The sequence below is a fragment of the Scatophagus argus genome, chromosome 4, assembly GCF_020382885.2.
Source record: "Scatophagus argus isolate fScaArg1 chromosome 4, fScaArg1.pri, whole genome shotgun sequence".
Taxonomy (NCBI): Eukaryota; Metazoa; Chordata; class Actinopteri; family Scatophagidae; genus Scatophagus; species Scatophagus argus.
Window position 1 is genome coordinate 8,234,488 of NC_058496.1, and position 22,694 is coordinate 8,257,181.

Genomic DNA, 22,694 nt, shown 5'->3' on the forward strand with positions numbered 1-22,694 from the left:
CTGTCATCTCAGGTGTGACTTCTTTGATTTGTGCAAAGAAGTCACATGTTCATTGCAAAAGCTTCAGAGCTTTAGACAAGTCTGTTAAAGCTTAACTAACACAGCAAAGGTTCTTCTTCGTCACATCCTTTAATCATTGACAAGATTGTACAGATAGAAGGGAATTTCTTGCGCTAAGCAGAGTTACTGTCTCGTGATGCTGAGATTCAGGCTTTATTGGCCTTTTCCACTCGAGGCTCTTTGGTAAAGAGACCACACAAAGACTTCATTATGGACAGACTGTGGAGCCGGCTGACTGTATGTGTTAAGCGAAATAAAATAAAAAATCTCAAAAATGAACAATACCGTCCTAATATTTGATTCCAGCCACACAGCACCGTGGAGTTTTTCCCCCCAATACTCCAGACAGTTTCCAGAGAAACATAACAAAATAAGCTTTGCAGTTATATGTCTTGCATTTACAGCATCTAAATACAAAAACCTCTTTGAAGTATTTGTACAAAGTGAAATATTCTACTTTTCACTCTGCTGCTTGTATTTGACAACTGCAATTAATAGTTACTTTGCAGATTCAAATATTGAATGTTTTTATTTAATCTGGGATTCATTTGTGTGCGTTTAAAAACAGCAGCATCCTCTAAGCTAACAAAAGGTTATTTCTCTTTTGGAAAAGGAGTCTGCTGAGTTGGTGAACATGGGGTTAAGTTTTCCTCCTCTGCCGGGCGTTGATCCTTCATAATGGGATGTGCCACCGAGTCGCTCTGCTGGTCTAAGCTCCAGCAGGTCAACATATTCAGCTCGAGAGGCGGGCCTATCTGCGGGGAGGATGAGCTGCGGACTCGCTGCTGCTCAGCGGTCGTGATTTCACCGATGCGGAGCTGAGCGGACGCACAGATATGGTTACACGTGGATTTTTGCGGGTGTGAGGAGCCACCGGGTGGATTAACTAACTACACGTCGCATGGGTGTGTGTCGGCGTCCCGGACTGCTCCGCTCTCGTTCTCAATCCAAGACCCAGCGATGCGCTCTTTGAAGGAAACGGGTTTCGCAGAGACATCCGGAAAACGCATCCATGCGCCACGGCCGCTCCGCATCCCGATATGCCTCTGACAACACAAAGCCTGGTTTCAAGGAGCCCCGTTGGGAAACCGCACAGGCAGCTCGATATGGGTGCGTCAACGCGGTTATTTCGCTATACTAGCGGGTGAGGCTTTGGGGCGCAGTTGTGCAATGAGACAGTCAGGAATTATCAAGTAGACTTTATTGATAGGCTACAGTATCCGACAATATGGCTGATCAGAGCAACATCCAGTCCGCCGCCTCCAAGAGTATCCGGCCTTTTAAATCCAGCGAAGAATACCTGTATGCCATGAAAGAGGACCTGGCTGAATGGCTGAACACCCTCTACGATTTAGATATCACTGCGGACACCTTTATGGACGGGCTGGAGACGGGCTGTGCCCTCTGTAGGCACGCCAACAACGTGAACCGCGCCGCGCAGGAGTTCCAGCTGGAATACCCGGAGGCTGCGCAGTCCATGAAGGTGCCATCTAAAGATGTTGTCTTTCAGTCACGCAATGTTGTTTCTGGCTCGTTCGTGGCGCGGGATAATGTGTCCAATTTCATCAGCTGGTGCAGGCAGGAGCTTTGGATCAAGGACGTCCTCATGTTTGAGACCAACGACTTGGTGGAGAGATGCAACGAGAAGAATTTTGTCCTGTGCCTCCTTGAGGTGGCTCGACGAGGGTCCAAGTTTGGGATGCTGGCCCCCATGTTGATCCAGCTGGAGGAGGAGATCGAAGAGGAGATCCGGGACCAGGAGAGCTTGCGGATCGATTCGGGGGAGCCAGCTGAGCAGAGCCCCCCCAGCAGGTGTTTCAGTCGGAAGGAGAGCAGCAAGAGTGTGGAGGATGAGGATGAGGCTGATCCAGAGCCGTTCATCTGGCAACAGAAGAGAGTTTTATGTGACATGCGAAATTTGGATGAGCTGGTGAGTTGAAAAGATAAAAACGCAAACCAATGTATGTAAACATTCAAAGTAAACTGCTGCTTGACTCCACAGAAACCCCATATGTGTCATAGTTGTATTATGATTCATGCAACATGCTGGTGTAATGATATCACAGCTCAATTTCTACCCACTTAAATCATCAGTAACACCAATGTGATATGCACTTTACACCACAGGCTTCTCATCCACCAACCTCGGTTAGGAGTAAATATCGTCCTGTGTGTTTTGTCTGGTCCCAAAGCAGCCAATGGAGGACCAGTTTCTCCCACAGTAAAACAGAAATGTGTCAAAAGTGAAACACTCCTTCTGAAAATACCATAGCAGTGTTATGAAGAAGGCCGGCGCCTTATAGATTCCCTCTGGGGTGTGTGTGTGCATAGCTGTGCTGCTAAATTCCCTCTCACCTGTGTGCGGTCAGTGTGTGTTTCTGTGTGCTATTAGCTCTGAACGGTCACAGGTCAGCTGAGTGACATTTCTCCTGCATTCTTGCAGAAATGCTGGGCCTCTACAAGAGATGACCAGAGGCTAAAATATTATTTGGTCATCTTTTTTTTTGTTTTTTAAGTTTCAATACAAACCTGTAATAATTCTGCAGTTCCTTTACCAACAACATTAAAATTTGCTCTTTTGGCAGTTCGACTCTAATACGTTTCCAATCCTATGGGATTCAACCCATCAACTCTTGTCATTTGTCCTGTTGAACTGGCTGACCTTTGCCACCGCCTGCTGCACATGAGAGACAAAGATCCCGTCAGGGCAAAGCTAATGAGCGGACAGGCCGACCAGTGGAACATGTGCTCTGGTCGTGAGTGGGGGAGCAGCCAGTGTTTTCACGCTAACGAGGAGAACAGCGTCCGGCTTTGGCACCGGAGACGTGAGGCACAGCATAGAGAGGGGGGGAGGAGGAAGGTAGACGGTGGACAGTCACACTCATGCCAGTCAGGCAGCAGAGCGGTCCGACTGTGACCTCCACAGATAGAAATAGGAGAGCATGTGGAGGAGGATGTGCGCTGTTCCCATCCAGACTGTCTGAGTCCGCACACTCTCGCTCATATGACTGAGGGTAGTGAGGATTACACAAACGGGCTACATTTTGGGACTAAAAGATCACAGGAAAGCTACAGAGCGCATGTCTGTCTTTTCCCTTCCTGTCATCCACCCTGACAAATCCCTCATCGGGCAGTGACCGACAGACACATTTGACTCTCTTTGACTGATTTGAGAATTCCCAGTCAGCTCTTCCAAACTCCCTGTCAACATTTGAAAATTGCTTGCATGTAAGCTGCGCAGAACAGCCCAAATCAGCAACATGAGGCTCTTCAAACGAGAAACCGCTGTGTTATTAAGATGAGAGACTGGAATCACAGGCTATAGTATTATCTAGGCTGCTTTACAGTGTTTCCTAAGTTGTACTAACACATCCTGTCTAATGCCTTCAGTTACTTCTGGTCAGTTTCTCATTTTGAAATCCAGACTTTGTGTGAGACATATTTCCACTAATTAACTTCTTCCTTTCCTGGACTGTAAGTGTATATTTACCAGGAAGCAATCAAGATGAAACCATGTTTTTTTTCTTTACGTAGTTTGATCAGTATCTTCTCAATCACACACACTCGGTTCTTGCTGCAAGGCATCAGGCTTCTCTGTCCTCCTTCAGTCACAAGTTTATCCTGCAGAATCTCAGTGTGCAAATCAATTTTGTTTTACTGATTCTTGCTCCTACTGAGCTGCTATTCATGATAACTTCATCGTGAAACTGTTTTTTTTTTTAAAGAAATGCATAATTTATCGACCTAGTCATGCAATGCATCCCTATTCAGAAACAGTAACATTATTGATGAAATGTCATCAGTTAATTACCAGGCCATTAACTCTGACAGACATGTCCACAGCAGCCTCAGATGCTTTCAGATGTTTATCCTTCTATATGTTGTGTGGTAGTTGGCTGACCAAACTAATCTCTTTGTCGACCTCAACAAAGCAATGCAAGTGTAGTACTAAAAGGATTACAGGTCATCATTCTAATGAGTGTAGTCGTATGCATACAAACAGTAGGATCAGTTTAATTATAAGTCCCTTTAGGGACATCTGTCTCTTGTAGCACCAAATATCCTAAGTTATCATTTGCTTATAGGTTAAGGTAAAGTGACTCACTAAACTCCTGACTCAATGCTAACAGTTGATGTGTCACATCAGCAACACAATAGATATTTAATCTTCAGAAAGGTGTTGTTCTTTCATGGTTACAGCGCAGCGTCATGTACACTCATCACCGCTGTGTCTCCCGCTGGTCTGTCCGTACGCATGTTATTACTCATCCCACTGTGAGGCAGCTTTCCACTTTAAGGCTGAGGAAGTGACCGCCGTCTCATTTCCTTCATCATCGTTTGAGTCAATAATATGTTCCTTTTTTCCCATTTTTCTCACGGGTGGTACAGAAAGCCTTTGCTTTACATTGCGATATGTCAACATAAAGTTTATCCTGTGCATTAGAGGATTTTTTTCCACATCATCCATAACATAGGGATTATGACAGCGACTTCGATTGAATCTGTATTTTCCTATAAGCTGCAAACAGCCTAAGGTCATCTACCTTCAAAAATGACCCTTTTTGTATATTTTCTAGGTCTTGCGATTAGGCCCTAGGCTTTATTGTGAAAAGCCATACAGAGCTGTACAAACTCACAAACATGTAATAATTTAAATGGCACCTACTGACCCCTTAATGCACACTCTAACTGTTCCCATGTTTAGTGCATGCATTGGCATCTCTGCAGCGCAATATAATCACAGTCTTTGTCACCTTCTTTTATTGGCATCTTGCCTTCTTCTTGCTCAGTCATAGAAACTGGTTCATGTATTTTCTCACCCCGGGCTTCAACATTCAGCCCTTGTTTAGTTCATACATGTGCGAGCCTTCCCATCCCCCACCCCGTTCTCTGCTAGACATGATAAAGCCAAGGGCATAACAGTATGTCTTGTTGGATGACATTGAAGAGGAAGATGTGAATAGTCTGTGAGGTAATCAGATGCTGTCGTCTCAATCACAGACTTTGGATGGAGACACCAGTAGAGCGGAGGGGAAGGGAAATAAAGAGAGAAAATGTATGCATTATGCCTGTATGGACGGTTTGCTCCATTAACCTTATGGTCCAATTTGTACATACAGAGAATAAAAAAGGAGGGGGGCGTAGACAACAAATGCTGTGCCTAGAGTGACTTTACTGTACACTCTGTTGAACTTAACGGGAATGGATGTTAGTCTGGAAGGCAGAGCTACAGTAGAGAGAGAGAGCTGGAGTGTAAGAGAAAAGTAGGTCATCATGCTTTGCGTTGGGTCACACTCGTACGCTTTGCTGAGAGAGCGTGGCATCCTTCAGTGCTTCTGCCTCCTGTGTCACACGCACTTGTCTTTTTAGAGGTTTAATGTTTTAACTTTTTGGGGTTTTTTTGGTGGTGTTGAGTCTCTAGACTTTGCACAGAACAGACCAGATCTCACTCATCCTCCTCACTGTTTTCCATGCAGCAGGGTGCATGTGGAAACGGCTGTCTCCACGCTTTGCATGTCGCCCCTTTTATGTATTTAACACAGCGTTTGATGTTATCAGCCGATCGTTTGCATGAATTTCATTTAATTGGGCGTTTATCTGCGCAGGCATCTGTCTGTGTGAGTAGCATGGCTGTTTTCCACACCTGCAGGCAGCCTCGTCACGCTAGTTTCTGGTGAAGACATCAGTTTTTCTAACCTCTGTTGCCACAAGCAAATTATTGAATGTTCTTGAGCCTCATCAAACCAAACTGGCAAGCGGTCTGATATTTAACTTCCTGCACTGGGTGATTACACTGCTGTTTGACTGAGGCAGATGAATAATAGAGTAATTCACATTCCAGCGTTTGATGTCCATTAGATTCCTATCTCCTCCCAGCCCCCCGATGGACAGGTTGTCATGTGGCAGAAGATAGGCATCGATTTTCAGAGAATGGTTTTATTGAAGTGGTGGATGAGGCTTGCCCAGGAGCAAGTATGATTTCCTGTTTTTTTGTTGTTTGTTTTTTTTTATTGTTTTTTACCATGATCAAAGCACACAACAGAGGTTATGAAATACATAAAGTTGTGTTGATGTTATTATTATAGCATTTAAAAGAATAGTTTTTACATTTTTTGAAAAGGCACTTGTTTGCTTTCTTGGGAATGAAGATACCAAATCACATCTGTATGGTAGACACAAAGCATTAAGACTGGAAATGTCTAGTTAGATTTTCTTATTATCCAGAAAATAAACATTTCTCAACATCCTAAGGTATTTTTTTAACACATTCTTTGTTTGAGTGGACTAACCTGCCTAGAGTCTGAAACTAGTGATTCACTGTTAGATCTGATGGGTCAAAAGGTGATTGAAGGGGTTAGAAAAGAAAAACTAAACACATTTTCAACCTCACATTAAGTGACAGAGCTGACCCTGAGGTGTTTATCTAGCGCTGTTTTTCCGTCTCATCTCTGCTGGTCTGACCTGTTGGACCAGCATGCTAACAGTCTCTAAATACATATATTTCCATCATCTCTCCAGTTTGCACCCTCAGGCTGCAGCTCCAGAATGATCAACATTCATTCAGTCATTTGTCACTTCCCTGCAGCCCCCAGGCTGTTTTAAAGAGATAATTTGTGCAAAGGAGGCTGTTCTGTATTTATGAGATATTGCATGGTTGTCCACAGAGGAGTAGTTTACACAGACTGTCAGGCCAGTGGTTTAATAAGAGGATAGACTCTGATATGTAGCTGTTTTCAGCGTGCTTTCACAGGCTTTAGGAATGCTTACTGTGGGTGGTGGAGCAATAACCCCTCAAGTTTCAAAAAACCCTTCCTCCTGCCAAGCAGGCGCCCCCAGTGGCATAGTTTTCTTGTCTCTGTGCTTATCTGATGGTGAGGCTCTGTTATCTTGGGAAGTTTCCAGTCTTGACAGGAGATACTTGGGGCACAATGCTAAGCTAAGAGAAGAGTTTTGTTGTCTTTTTTGAAATTCACCTACCTATTTTCTTTACTTTTTGAAAGTACAGTGTATTCTCTTGTAAACCCTCCAATCTAAGTCAAATCCTGGAAACACCCTCATGTAAATTCCTGTAGAGTGACTAGTTGTAATGTTCAGTTTTAGCTGTTGGAGTTTGGCAGTAATTATCCTTCACATAGCAATCATAAAAGGAGATATTCAGAGCACACCTGTGTTTGATGACTGCTGGAGAGCAGACTGTGTGGTCGTATGTTGTTTGTTGACTCATGAGGAAAACTGACAAATGCTCAAACACGTGCGTGGTTTCTTTAAGCACATCTATGAAATTTGGATCTCAGTATGGAAACCTGAGCCACGATACCCAAAACTATATTTTTGTCTATTCACATAATAACAACCGATGAGTTTAAATCATGCAGCAGCAAATATTCCTATTAGAGTAGAACAACACAGGCAACCTTGTCCATTCCTTTGTTCAGATACTGTTATGTTAAGCTACTGTATGCAGTCTTAGTGTAGCATGTTGGTCCGCATTTAAAGAAAACAGGGAATAAAATCTTTATCTCTCCTCGCCCGTTTCCTCTCTTCGTCCCCGGGGTTTGCTCAGCTCTCAGTCCCTGCCTATCTCTTCCTTGAGTGGCCCTTCAGATGTTTGCAGGTCAGGAAGGAAAGGCACAGAGACGTTGTTAACTCACACCGAGCAGATACAACATAATCTGAGCCGTGGGATCATCAGAGCAGTATGTGCTGTAAATATTCGTGTACGTTAAACTCGCCCCGGAAACAAATTCAGCTGCTCAGTTCACAGGGAATGTCACAGTATGTTCATTTTAATAATGAAAGTGTTTCTCTCTCCTTTCAAGCAAAAACATCTCTGCATTCCTATCTTAAGATACATTCAGCAGATTCCCTGTATAGGGGCGTGCTGTGGATTGTTCAGTTGCTTCAGTTTTTTTTTCTCTCTTTTCCTTCTCAAACATCTGCAGCTCTTGCTGAAAGCGTCTCTCATTTGACCAGCATGCATCCATAATTCATCCCTCAGTTTTTCGTAGTGTTCCAGCTCTACTTCCGCGTGTTTCCTGCGTGACCTTGTCGCTCTCTCTCTCTCTCTCTCTCTCTCCTCCCCTCCTATCTCATTCTGGTGTGTGAAAGCGTGTGTTTTGGTTTCAGTAGTCTGAGTGCACCCATTGTTGACACAGCAAAGACATGGGAAGTGCACACATTTCATAACGAAGGTTCCACAGAGTAAATATTTCAAATGTCAGGCCTGCTATTGATTAGGTTACTATTAAAACACTTGGTGCTTATTGTTTCCTATGAGACAAAGTGTCCTTCACCTTCCCTCTGGAGGGAAACGTATGACCTCAGCTGAACAGATCCGGGGGAGGTTTTGAGAAAGGCTTTGCTCTAGTGAGAATGAAGAAAAGAAGGCACACTGTACAGTTAAAACTGGAAGGGAAAGGCTATGTGTGCGTCTGTTGCCCTAGCAATCTTTCCATTAACTCACCAGCTGGGGTTTTTCCAAGCCGGACTCGTTCACTTGCTGACAGAATGAAAGACGAAGTGTCAGAGCAGAGAGAAAGAGAGGGAGTGAGCAGATGTAGAAATGCAAGCAAAACAAAGAAAGCAGAGACAGATATAGGTCCGGTCAGCTAGTGCGCGACTAAAAATAAAGGATGGTAGACAACAAAGCAGACGAGAGAGAAGAGAAGGTCGGATAGAAGCAGGTGGGAGCGAGAACAGAGAGGCAGGTAGGATGCCGAGGCTTAGCGCTGGTTCAACCCTCTTTAATCAGCATCGGAAAAAGAAAGAAGGGTGCTGTTTCAAGAAAATAACAAGGTGCCTCCCTAATCTTCTAAATACACCATAATGTAGGTGTTATAGGCCATCCTGCTCTCACACACACAAACACACACACCACATCCCATCAGCCCTGTGTACAGCATAAAAGCTACTGTGAACAGTCAATGGGTGGGAGCTCACAACCTGAAATTTTCCTCTAGCATGCCATTTGACACTCAAATATCGATAAAACACACTCCTCCCTTTTATGATGGCCGCCCCTGAACGCACATTTGTAGAGCAGTTATTCTCTTTCTCCTCTCCTGTGCCGCTTTACTTTCTCTCCCTTGTGGTCTATAAGGGCGCATACGCCTTTTGTCTGAGAGAGACGCCAAGAAAAACAACAAAGTTGTCTAATCCTGCCAGAGCACAGGCCAATGCAACGAAGGCGGATCTCGCTCCACCCTGCAGTTGTGTCTGACTCCACTTGCCTAATAAGCACCCCCGACCACAGCAAGGGGAACCGGCTCTGACTCTCCCGATTCAAAACCCAGCTGGCAACACAGGCCTGCTGACGTCATTGCCATCACCAGTCTGGTTCCTGGGCTTTTTTTTCTTTTTTCAGTTTATGATGTCACAGGCAGAAACATTGTCGTGTAACAGCCCAGAGAGGGAGAGTATTCATTAGCATGTCCACATATGTATTTTTGTGCTTTTGTGACACTTTGTGGCAGACTAAATGCCCAAAATGTTCTGTAGAGAAGAGATGAGGCAGGGCTTTTAATGTGGTAAGAGAGCCGGGCGGGGCACTCTCTCACCCAGTAGGTGCTTGGAGAGAAAAGTTGGCAGGAAGATGACGCACACACACACACACACACACGCTGAACACACTCATGCATTCACGCAGCCAAGACTGCTCATTCTTCACACCATAAAAGAGTATCTTTGTGTTCTTGACACATAGCACTCAGGACCAGCGGGGTTACAGATATGTGACTAAGCATGATCTCATGCAGGGCTAATGACCTGATGAACAGGAAGAGATTCCTGTTGGATTCCTACTCGGATGCGTGTGTGTGTCATGTTTTATTGTTGTGGATGTTAACCTGCTCTGTTTTTTTTTTTCTCCTCAGGTGCGTGAGATTCTGGGTCGATGTTCCTGTCCAGCTCAGTTTCCCATGATCAAAGTGTCAGAGGGGAAGTACAAAGTGGGAGACTCCAGTGCATTGATCTTCATAAGGGTAGGCCACCACGAACAGAATTGTCTCTCACTGTGGACTGTGAGACATGTCTTTGTTTCTAGGTTTTATTTTTATACAACAACATACAGTTCAGTCAACTGGCATGAAATATGTTGTGCTTTGTTCCTGGTATAGAAACATGCCAAATGAAAGAAGCTCATTGTCAGGTCACTTGCACTCTAGTTTATTACAATTTGGGTGTTGTTTTAGTAATTTCATCATTATATCAGTAATTATAGCGTTGTTCTCCATGTGTGGATTGCTGAGATCTGGGAACAAGACAACATCACTATAAAGAGATTCAGATGGAGTGAGAAAGACTGCTGCCTCACTAAACAGGCAGAGTTGGGCAAAATTATTTCAAAGAAAAAAGAAAGTGAAAACACTTTTGAAGGCAAACATCCATAACTTGCATGAAAAAAATACTCACCCACTGCTATCTTTTTGTTATTGTAATTTCCTTTAATTCTACAGGGAGACCTTGGGAAGATCATTTGTGGCGGACTTCTCGTCATGTTCATGTCGAATAAAAGAACAAGTGGGAGTGAGATGGCAGTGTGCGGGTACTTATTCTGCATTTTGTTGTTACCCTGCACCTGCCAAAAATTTTAGATTTTAATAATAGGTGTCTCCCTCCTGATGATTGCCTGTTTCAGCTTTTACCCACTTATTTTCTGTAATTGTGAATAACTGATTATTATTATCAACATTTCAGGTGTTTTAACTTGCTACCCTTCAGATAAAGAGGTTTATGTGACCGTCTGATTTATCTGAACGCTTGTGTTTCTTTCTCCCTCAGACTTCTTGTAGTCATGTTGCCAGATCTCTGATAGAATATACAGCCAAAACTGCAAAAAAAGCTGACCTAAGTTGTACTAAACCTGAACTGTCCTTTAATTTAGCTTTACACTACATGTTCATTTGAATATACTGTATATAAACTGCTTTGGCACAGAAAACGTGAGGCCTGCAGTAATTGCATGGAACCGTACAGTGTTGGCATATGGTGTCATATGTTGTTTCAAGGAGAACAAGCTTATATCACAACAGATAAACCACTCAGCTGCTTGCCTGTCTCAACCTGCAGTGAACTGTACAGTGCATGTAACAGTGTTGTGATTTCTCTCTCACATATGACTGTTTACAAGTCGTCTTTATCTGGCCCACTGCCAGGACTGTACTTTTTCCCACTGAGACACAATTAGAGCTTTAGGTCATTTCCTGGGTTGGTCCTTATCTTGGCTGTAAGCCGTTTCTGCTCGACTGTTTGTCTCAGTTTCAGTTTTGGAGCTGCCACTGTACCCACATCAGGTCTCACAGGACTAGAAAGGAAGGCGGGTGGGATCGATTTGGTCTCACTTACCTAAAATGCATCCCGGACAGATTAATGGACTCTTTGGATGGTATTCCAAATTGTCTACATTTACATTATAGGTCTGCCTGACTGGCAGTAATGTCAATATTTCTTAAATTTTAGCAACACCACTCAGTCCATAGAGAGTCATATGACAACATGTTTGGAATACACTTCTCTGCTAGGAAATACTTTCTTCTAGCTTCATAGTGAGCTGTACATTTACTCAAGAAATCTTCAAAGGTGTTACATGTACTGAGTTTATTTGAAGTCTAACTTATACAGTAGGCCAATTTTACATGACACTGACAGTTCACACTCTGATTTTACGCTCTGTAATGACACATAATAAAGTGTTGCCTGTGAAAACTAAAATGAAACAGAGGCGGGATTGTTCTTTCCATGTGCGTCATAAACACACAGTTATGACACATTATGCACAATAAAGCCAACAGAGGCAGGTTTTAAAAGAAATCCTTCAGGGGAAGGCTGAAGTATAAATTTCTGGGTGAGGAAAAGATTACCCCCCCTCCCCCTAGATAAAATGAAAAAGACCCCTTTCTGATCTCTCCTCCCTCATTAATAATTTTCCTACAGGCCCAAAGATGTAGTGTGAAGTGTTTGATCTGAGGAAGCTTATGTTAGCCTGCTGGAACGTCCATTTTAATGTTAGAGACATTTAAAAGTGCCTGTTTGTGCGTATCTGTTTGAGACTTTGACATGTCAGATTAGCCCTCTTCACACTGTCTCTGCCCTCTGCTAATTCCTCGCCGGGGATGACAGCGATTATGCATATGCCCCAGCAGCTACAAGTGCGGCCAACACACTTCCCTTATTCTTCCGAGGGGAGGAATCACGCAGCCATTTGAAAGCCAACAAGCCCCTATTCAGCTGCCAAAGCTCTGACAATGATCTTGGGCTGAACGAGGGGATGAAGTGGAGAAAGCAACAAGCCACATAAACAGAGAGGGGAGTTAATAAGGCTCTTTGTCCCTGAGGAGGTCGCTTCCTAGAGGGAGGAGATGCCTTCAGTCATGGGGCACAACAGCTGAAATGGACCATGGGCTTAATTTTTGGGAACTCACCAGCAAGATCTGAGCAGAAATTGGTTCGGCACACCCCCGCAATGATGACAAGAAGACTCTCTGTTCACTGTTGCCATAGAAACAGGGATTGGGTCTCTCGCTGCGCTGGTAAAGACTGTGATACCCCTTCAGTGGTTGGGAAATAAGGCAGCTAAGCAACACATCTAAAGTGGAACACGGTCCCAAAACATCAATTTTTGCTCAACACACTCCTCAGTAGTGCCACAGCCTTATGTATAAAATATGAAAAGCATGATGTTGCAGGTGATATAGCTTTTTTACTGTAATTTTGATCATTACATCTCTGATTGTTCTGTGAGTTTAGACCCAAAGATAAATTAGCTGTGATGCATACCGTAATACATATCTGCTTTAGTTTTTGGTGTTAGGTGACTATAAGCCCATAGAGAAAGTTCATTAATGAGCTAACAGTCTGGAAATTCGTTCTGTGCAATTAGTATTTTAAGATCCCATGATAATTCTTTTCATATTAGTGCAATTATCTTACTCCAGTGACAAAAGATGACAAATTTGTTTATTTATTATTTATTTCCTAATAGCTGTTACCATCACTACAGCTACTCCTCCTCACAGTTTTAAAATACTAACAAATTCATTGCACAGAGTTTTATGTCACATCGACACCTCTATTATAATATGCTGTGTACAATGCAAAAACTAAAGCAAGTGCTCACAGAGTCAGATGTGACACAAGATCTGTTATGTAAGCTGCTTAGTCAAAACAAAAGATTGTCTGCCTTTTTGAAAATGCAGTATGTGAATGTCTGTTAGAGGTCCTTTTACGTTGTTGGTGTGGAAATTTTTTAACAGCAGTGATCAAAATATGATATGAAACTGCTTTTCTCTGCTGGCACGTGATGGTCACCCAGCATCATACAAACAGTAAACCTGTTACTGACATGAGGCCAGAGCAGTGGAGAGTAAGCAGTTTATAGCCTACTCTCAGGTCTGATAGAGATAAGCAGATCAGCTGTTTTGACGGATTTGATGTAGTAGAGGAGCAAGGCCGATGAAAAGACTTGTAAGGGATTGGCGGGGATTGTGCTGGAGAGAAGGTGGGGTCAGACTTTAGTGCAAATGCCAAGTCTGTGGCCACGATCAGGGACCCGGAGATGAGACGCCGTGCCACGTGTGATTTGGTGGAAATAAACTTTGTGCCAGCCCACACAGATGTACCATTATGGCTTTGCCTCGCCTGCCCTCTGAGACAGGGGTACAACCTTTAAAACATGTGGCGGGCAGACCCCGTTACACAACCCAGGGCGGAGGGAGGCGGGTTGGTGCATCCAGGGGGCTCTCTCATCAGTCACATTGTGCTGCTTCACTTAAGGCAGCTTCTGCCTGGAGGGAGTGAGGCTCTCTGGTCTGATCCTGTGGAGGTGTCTGCTTCAAAAAAAACAGAGAGCAGAAAGTGACATATCCGCTAACCCCCCTCTGTTATGACGATACAGGCCCCTCTCCTCTCAGCTGAGGTTTCAGTTATCGGGGGAGAGGAGCAGAGAGGACAGCAGGGGTGGGTTGTTACCATGCTAATTCACCCTGCTACCCTCTGAAAACATTGGGAAGCCAGCTGAGAGGCATGAGAGAGAGAGAGATGCCAAAAAAAAGAGTGTCTTTCACAGTACTTTGGCTCTTTATTATGCTGCAATACTCTGTTTAATTGTGAGTTGGCATGGCAATGAACAGCCCTCATAATGGCAGCAGCTGGGGGTGATGTGGGAGAAAGAGGAGGTATGGGGGAGGGAGAGGCAGGGGCACAGGCAGGGGTGCATCGAGACATTACGTAACACTCAAGGCTGGCCAGCCTTTAGCAAGCTGTTCCACTTGTAGAATTTGCATATGTATTGACTTGTTTAGGTGGGGACGCGGTGGAGCTGTATATCCGCAGTTATATTTTTGCATGAATGTGTATGTTACTTTTTGTTTATCTGTTGAGACCTTATTTTCCATTTTTCTCCCCCAGGTCCTTCGTACTCATGTGATGGTGCGTGTTGGAGGGGGCTGGGACACATTAGAGCACTATTTGGACAAGCATGACCCATGTCGCTGTGCTGCTTTCGGTGAGGTCACTTCCCATTCCCTGTCAGCCCCTTACAAAACAACTTCATTATTGTCTCTTGTCTCTTACTACGTTTGGGATCATAAACAAATCATTCCCATCTGATGTACTATAATTTAACTATAATTTAGCAACAGTCTCGCATGTTCTGATTTCTGCTGTTGACAGATTTGGTTTTGTTGTGTCACCCACAACAATTAGTCTCTTTTATACTAAAACCAGTCCAAAATTACTTCCAGCCAAGAAAGTGTCAGTCTGCAAGGGTCTAATGGAAAATGTACAGCCAATCTGACTGTAATTCCTCCACCACTACCTGATCCCACAACACATTAGTGGAGTATTGCAACTCATCTCAAAGTAAAGACCTTTTCTTTCTTATAAACTGGACATCTCGGTTCAGTGTTTACACTGACTCTGAGCGCAGACCACAGAGATAGATGTTTATACCTATGCTGGGTGCGACCATCTCTCTGTATCCATGGGCTCAAACTGCTGCTGAAGCAGTGATGTCAGGGGCTGAGCATCTGGCCTGGACAGCTGACATTAGCTGAAATCATAATTGGTGTTACATTTCTAACCACAAGAGGCCGTGTTGAATATCACTGAGTATTAAGTGGTTAGAGAAGAAGGCCTTTTGTGTTCTATAAATATTCTTCCCAAATGGTGGGATCATCAGCATTTCTCTCATAGGGTCCATCTTTCTGTCTCAGGGAAACATACAATATGTTATCTATTGCTGCAGCAGTTAGCTATGATATATTTCAAGACCACTACATGACTTTTATACCTGGTGATTTTATAGGCTGTCTGACAATGCTGGTTAGAGGTCTATCTTGATCCCTCTTTAATAATCTGTCTACCCAGCCCACCGCTACCACCAGGCTAAAGCAAGTGGCCAAGGTCAGGGAGGCCAGAGCAAGTCCTCGAGTGCCCACTCCTCCCGCTCCACCAGCCCAGGTCCACACTGGCGAAATGACGGCATTGCACCATACAAACCACCTGATAGGCGCTCCTTGGAGCCTTCCTCTGCTCCGTGTGCGTCCTCGTCCTCCACGCGACCTGGCCGCTCTCGGAATCCTTCCGGCACCTCTGAGCTTGACTCCGGTGGAGCGCGTACTCTACTCCCACGGCCGCCACGAGACCGCTCAGAGCCCCGCCACTTTAATCCTCTCAGGTGAGTGTGTGTGTCTGCGCAAGTGTGTGGATAAGTGTTGGGATAAGTGTGTTACCATGATAAGAAATTAATCTCTCAAGTATCCTGGCAGGCCAGGCTCTTGTTTTGCTGCTTGTTCTTGTTTGCCCAGAGACAAGCAGGGGGACCAAAAAGCAGACACACACACACACACGTACAGAACTGGGAATACAGACAACAAACACACATGCCAGGAAGCCACAGATTAGACCAGAGCAGATTTATCTAATCTCAGGTGACATTGCCCAGATAAATCCGTCTCACACAGCCACCCTACAGCACGTCCTAGTGGTTACTAGTAGACAACAAACATGTTTGTTCAGCTCTCCTTTCTCACCACTCTTCTTTCTTATACCTTCATTCAGTTAATTAGACCACCGACTATCTGAAGATGGCTGTGAATCTGTGCAAACTGTTGCTCAAGTCTTTTGTCTTTTGCCATAGCAAGCAGATGGTCCAAATTACTATGAAGCCAGTGACAAATGAAAACACACATCAGTTTGATATGCTTATGAAGTGACTTATCAGTGAGTAGTGGCAGGAGTAGTGACATTATAGGTGGCTACTTCAGCATTAAATGAAGACAGTAAGATCTGATTATGCTCTTCATGAAGCTGGTAAAAGGTTTAGCTGGTCACATACCTTCCCCATATGTCAGAGTGAGGAGGCGACTTTGTTTAACTCAATTTGCAGCTGAATGCTGGTTTACTTTGGCTTCTAGCCAAAGTGTGGATCATATCTGTGCTGAACAATGGCTCAGACCAGACGTCAAGGCAACAGATCATTCGAATTAACCCTATGTGTTGTGTCATCCCCTTTCAAGTGCGCCAGATCAGATAAAGACTAATCTGACAACTATCCCTAGACAACTGTTCACAGCTAACTGGGGAAGTAGGTCAACAGGTGTGTTCTTTGCAGGCCAATTACCATGTCGGAATACACACAAAACTAATTTGTGAGGATAACTTTAGAAGCACAGTGTAATAAAACTAATTAAACACACAACCTGTGCTCTAAATGAAAATAAAACTAACAAAACAAAACTCGGACCAAAACAGCATACAGCTGCAGCATCCTGTCATTCCTGAACTGACATGAATGCATGAACTCAGCAAACACTGTTTTCTCAGGCATTTAAAGTTTTAGTTGTACAGAAGTAGTGATAAACTTTGGAGGAAACACAGGACAATGGGCTCTATCGTGATAAGATGAGAAACAGAACAAATGCTATTTTCTTTCCCACATATAAAATTCAATATTTGAATACTAATACATATACATATATATACATATATATATATATATATATATATATATATATATATATATATATGGGAACAAGACAAGAGCCACAATATATATATATATATATATAATAATAGTATACTCATGAAATCTTCAGAGTCAAAAAAATAACAGAGAGAGAGAGGTGTTGTGTTGAGAAAAGGCTTACTGAGATATTTGTTCGATTAGTAGTGGTAGTTTAGTTTATTGTTATTGTTCTAATTATAAATTACCTTTTGTCTCTGTCTTATATGATAGGAATAAGGATACAATGTTACCACTGACAAGACGTTTGTCTGGAGACAGTGACTCCTCTACAACGTCCTCAAAGGGAGGAGGAGGGGGGCGGTACTCTCTTGGTGGCGGTTCACGGTGTTCTGGTGAAGAGGTAGTCCTGCTTGTCAATCGCAAGGAGGGGAAGCATATTATTCAAAGGCCTGCAGTTGGAAATCAGACACCAACCTTGCGCCCCTCACTACCCCGTGCACGCAGCCAGTCTCGGGAACGTCCTGCACTCAATCCAGTACTCAAACCCAACCCACCACAAGGATCAACTGAAGGATCACGGACATCTCGCACAGAGAGGGGCCGTTCTCTTGGAAACGAGGGCCCGAGGAGGCTTCATGCTCCACGTTCCCACAGCCAGAGTAAGTTATCTAGTCGTACACGGTCAAGTGATGCCAGCCCGGGACCTGCTTCACGCTACAGAGAGCCTCAGCCCCCACCCTCAGACAGACGAGAGGACCTTCGAGTCAAACAAGCGACCCCATCCTCTCCCAGATTGGGTGGTGGGTTCAGCAAGAGGCAGTCATCCTCATGCTCTAACTCACCTATTAAAGGGGTTCAGAACAACAGCAGCAGCCCCAGCAAGAAGACTATAACTACTCCCAGACCTCCTGCCCCTCGCTCACCTTCCATAGGAAAAGGCAGACTACTCCCACCAGTCACCACAGGAGGTCGACGTTCACCACACTCATCTCCCCGTAACTCACACCATCATGCTGCCCGTTCCCCTAGGGTCTTACAGGGCCCTCGCTCTACTGGGCAAGGCAACCACAGGAACTGGTCTGGCCTTGGGCGACAAGAGCCTGAGGAGGAAGAACTGGGCCTTGGCTTCCAGATGCTGCCAACACTAGACCCACAGAGGGAGCAGGACCTGTATCGCAGCTTTGAGGCTGAATTTCTGGCCAACACACAGCAGGCTAGAGATGTGTCTTGCAGAGCAGCAGGAGGAGGGACGTCCCTGCAGGGATCTGGGACACATTCTGTGGCAGCACCCATTGATCCTAATGTCACTGACTCTGCTTATTCCTCTTCTAACTCCTCCACGTCCTCCCTGAATGTGGGGGCAAAAATAGGAACTCTGCCTGACCTCAGGGAATCCAAGAGAACTAATCCCCGTCACTTTGCACTGGAGGACCCCTTAAATTTACTTTATGGACACAGTTTTGGAGGACCACAAAACGTTGGTCAAGGAGAGCCTGAGCGCTGGGGAGAGCGTGGAGGTCTCAAAAAACTCCCAGCCATCTCCAGCTCCATAGAGGAGAGGGAACTTCCATCTTCCCTGTCTGGTCTTAGAGACACAGAGTCCAACAGACTAATGAATCAGGTCCCCACACAACCTGCTTTCCACTGTAGGAATATGAACGGAGACCATGCAGGTTTTCCTCCTGCAAGAGGGTTGACAATTCAGCAGGGTCAGGTTGGATGGGGCATGGGACCTGAAGGAGATGTTCCTCTGGAGAATCACCAGCCAAACTTACCTTATGACGTGGAAAATGGTGACAGCAGTGACGACCTTCCACCTCCAGAGGTTTGTCCGTCACCTGTGCCCCTTCCCCCCTCTGAGGATTGCTCCTTCCAGGATTCCTCCAGTGAAAACTCTTCCATGTGCTTGAGCCTGAGTGAATCCCGCTCTGATTCTCCGCCACCATCTTCACCCCTGGCCAATGGGGACACTAATGGAGAGGTGCTGCAGACTAAGAAAGGCCAAAAGATGGGAGACAGGGTGGGCCCTATCTCAAAGCATAAAATGAGAGCCAGGATCAGGCCTCGCATTGACAACAGGCCAGAAAAAAGCCCCTCACGTATCCCCACCCCAGTCAGCTACAGAGATTTACAGGCTCATGACACGCTTTCCCCTTGCCACACCCCACCACTGTCCCCTCAGAGCTCACGCTCTTCTGGTCATCCAGCCACATGCAAGAGCCTGCACCATGCCTTTGCAGATATGATCCATCCTCAACCATGTTCTCCAGCCATGGGCAACAAAGATTGCTCATACCCTGGACAGTCAGGGAGCCTGGACACTGAAGCTTGGATGTAGCACAAATGATACCGGGGCTTGCTGTCATGAACTTTGACTACTAAAAAAAAGACTTAAGACTGGGCTATAGACTGTTTTCATTGCATGTCTAATACTTCTTCTTTTTCACTTAATTTCCCTCCTGAATAATTGCAGGGGGTCCATGTTGCTTTTAATTTGCACTCAAGCCAAATTATTTATTACCAAAGGAATGGTCTTTAATATTACATTTACTGTAATTTTAGTGTGTGCATGGGGATGCTTATGCCAATTATGTGGGGGCTTTTTTGGTTTATTTTTTGTTTTTTGTTTTTTTGCAGGACACTTGTGAAATTCCCATGCTTGATACAGAGGAATAGAGAGAGAACATATGTGCTGCCATGTGCCCCATTGAGGGGCATGGTGAAGTGCCAGGGATTTAAAGCTGCAACTCTGTAAACATTGTAAACACTAAACCTTCAGCCACATGGATTGGCTCCCTCTTGTGGTTTGCCGAAGCATCTCTGCCTGCCTTGATAGTCAAAATACTGGTATATCAGTGATATTTTCAGCTTCTCCATATCAGTGATCTTCACATATGACTCATTATACTCATATTTACAATATACTAATAGGAAACATAGACAACGGTGCCCTCATCATCCCTCTGACTTTCTGAACATTACAACCCTGAATCCAAAAATTTGGATGCTACAAAAAATGTAAATAAAAACAGAACGCAGTCATTTGCAAACAAACTGTGTTTACCAACAATGGATTAACAAAGTGTTCAAGAGTAGTAATATACTTGAATGTGAAGCTTGCGCCATCCTTGCTTTTGAATGACTATGCTCAGATGCACCTTTCATACATGGTCATGAAATTTTCACCTGTTTATCTCTGACCCTGTTTACCTGTGGGATGTTCCAAACAGGTGTTTTTTGATCATTCTGCAACTTTCTCAGTCCATTGTTGATTCTGTACCAACTTGTTAGAAACTTGTTGATGGCATCAAATTCTGAATGATAATATATTTTAAAATAATAATAACAAAGTTGATGATGTAAAACGTTAAATAGATTGTCTTTGTACTGTTTTCAGTTAACTATATATCAAAAAGGATCAGCAAATGATAACATTTTGTTTATTTAGGCTTTACACGGCATCCCAGCTGTTTTGGAATCAGGGTTGTACATGCACCACCCATCTCTGTACAGTCTGATGACACCTTTTCACAACACCAATGTAATCAAGATAGATAATATTTGTTTTTAAATGCTTAATGTGTTGGAGGTTCTCAACATTATGTTTAATGCAGTAACACATTTTACTTATATTTCTACTTTTAAGTAGATTAAGTGTAAAAATATGAGGAGCAGTGAAGGTTGTATTACTTTGTGTCATTGTCACTGAAACAGAAATATTGACAGCTCTTCCTCTGACCAAACTGTACTCTGGAAAACAATATTTCACACATGCGTGTGCAAAAGTCAGATGCTTAGGAGAATGAATGTGTAAATACTGGTATTTTGTACATAAAATCACGTTGAATATACAGTTTAATGTACATATTCAATGTAATCTGTTCTGTGCTGCCTTAGCTATGCAATATTGGTGTTGAAAATGCCTTGACAATTCCCTTTGCCTTAAAATTTAGTTTGGTTTTTGAATGTTTTTGCGCAGCATCACTCAGATCAATCAGCAACGCTACATTGCCATCATTAACGTTTTATGAAAGCAAGTTGGAGAATTTTACACACAAAAATTTAACACTGCCAATTTTAGTTAGAAATTAAAATACTTGATGTAGGTGTACAATTCATTATCAACATATATAATTTATTGCCTCTGAGTCCTATTAGTTGTTTTGGAACACAAAATGTCAGATAACCTCATGAGGACATGGATTTCAAAGACATGGCACAATCTATGGTGACATCTAGTGGCTAAAGAAAGAGATGTTTTATTCACAGTAAAAAGAGGTACTCTTTTCCTGACATTATGACCTTTCTTCCATACTTCAGTGACATGTTCTGGTGCTGATTAAAGCCAATAACGACATATTATAACGTGGAGTTTTGCCGATGACGAAAGATTCTGACTTGAGAGTCCACATGTGTGCAACAGTGCATGAATAATAGATTCTGTAACTGGATATGTTCTCTTGAGAAGCTCTTGCACGGTTGACAGGAGTGTGAAAGGAAAGACTCCAGCTACTTGTGTTTTTGGTATTTGACTGGTGTGGACTTTGTAAAATATATTTGAAAGTGGAAATGTGGGAATCAAAGTGTTAGTGCCCTGCAGCAGCCTCTTAACCTCCAAACCATTTTGTTGTCAGTTCATAGAAGTTGCTCTTTTTGATGTGTTTACAGCAGGTTTGATAAATGTTTCCCAGAGAGATTGTGTGGACAATATTAGTAAAGTTCAGGGCACTGACACAGTGAATAGGATAGAAAAAAAGAATGTGCATATATTGTGTACATACTTAATGAGAATATGTATAGTGTTGGAGTGTAGAGGGATGAGTGATAGCGGTCTAATTTATTTATTTATGGAATTAATCATGATTAGGCTCGAGTTACATCTGTTTCCCAAGTCCTGTTCAGTGAGCTGTAAGTGTTTATTGAAATCCAAATGAAGTGGGGCCCAATATGTAGAAACGATTAAGATTTTAAAGTTAAAGTTTTAAAGTTTTCTCAACAGTAAACTGTTAAGATACGTAATAATGAGTTAGAAATGCTGCGGATTTAAAAACTGGTATGATCCTATGGACAAACTAAACACATTTGGGCTGTTTTGCAATATTCAAAGATACACTAACTTGATTTAATGCTGACTCCTCATTGCTACAGATAATTTATGATGTATCAGTATTGTTTTCACCTGTATAAACTGATTTTACACGTATGGTCATTGTTCTGAATTTCAATTTGTTTTAGTTTATTTGAATACATTGGCATGCTGATCAACAGGTGTTTACCAATCTACCAATTTTGTGAACTGTGACTTCATATAAGCATACCATCACATTCGGTTATCCACCACAAAAATAGTGATTGTTCGCACGTCATACAAAATTCATGAAACTCTGTCCTTCTCTCGATCCAAAATCAGCAAATTCTGAATGTTCATGATTGACAATTTCTTGTTTGCTAATGTTACTTTCACTAAAACTTCAGTTAAATGTACAGATTGCTTGACATTGTGGAATTTGTATGTATAAAATAGCAATACTGCAACATTTCACTGTTTTTTTTTGAAGTTGAAAATGCTGTCAGGTTGTTCTTGTAATAAATATTTTCCTCTGAAGTTTCTGAATTATTTGGCTGGTCAAATGTTCATATAGAGCTTTGGTCAAGTTTAAAATGAAACTAG

The 22,694-nt window shown here is 43.3% G+C and overlaps 1 protein-coding gene across 1 annotated transcript; it reads left to right on the top strand.

Moving 5' to 3' along the window:
* Positions 1-728: 728 nt before the first annotated feature.
* Positions 729-22,628, top strand: gas2l1 (growth arrest-specific 2 like 1). Its single transcript, XM_046387416.1, has 5 exons — positions 729-1,990; positions 9,933-10,040; positions 14,464-14,560; positions 15,424-15,733; positions 17,294-22,628. Exons 1-5 carry the CDS (start codon positions 1,289-1,291, stop codon positions 19,359-19,361), a joined length of 3,285 nt encoding a protein of 1,094 aa, XP_046243372.1. The 5' UTR covers positions 729-1,288; the 3' UTR covers positions 19,362-22,628.
* Positions 22,629-22,694: the final 66 nt, after the last annotated feature.

Excerpts from the sequence above, each read along its gene's own strand:
- gas2l1 (XM_046387416.1), top strand. The coding sequence starts at position 1,289 with ATGGCTGATCAGAGCAACATCCAGTCCGCCGCCTCCAAGAGTATCCGG. Across the intron at positions 1,991-9,932 it reads TGCGAAATTTGGATGAGCTG|GTGCGTGAGATTCTGGGTCG; the intron begins GTGAGTTGAAAA and ends TTTTCTCCTCAG. Across the intron at positions 10,041-14,463 it reads GTGCATTGATCTTCATAAGG|GTCCTTCGTACTCATGTGAT; the intron begins GTAGGCCACCAC and ends TTTCTCCCCCAG.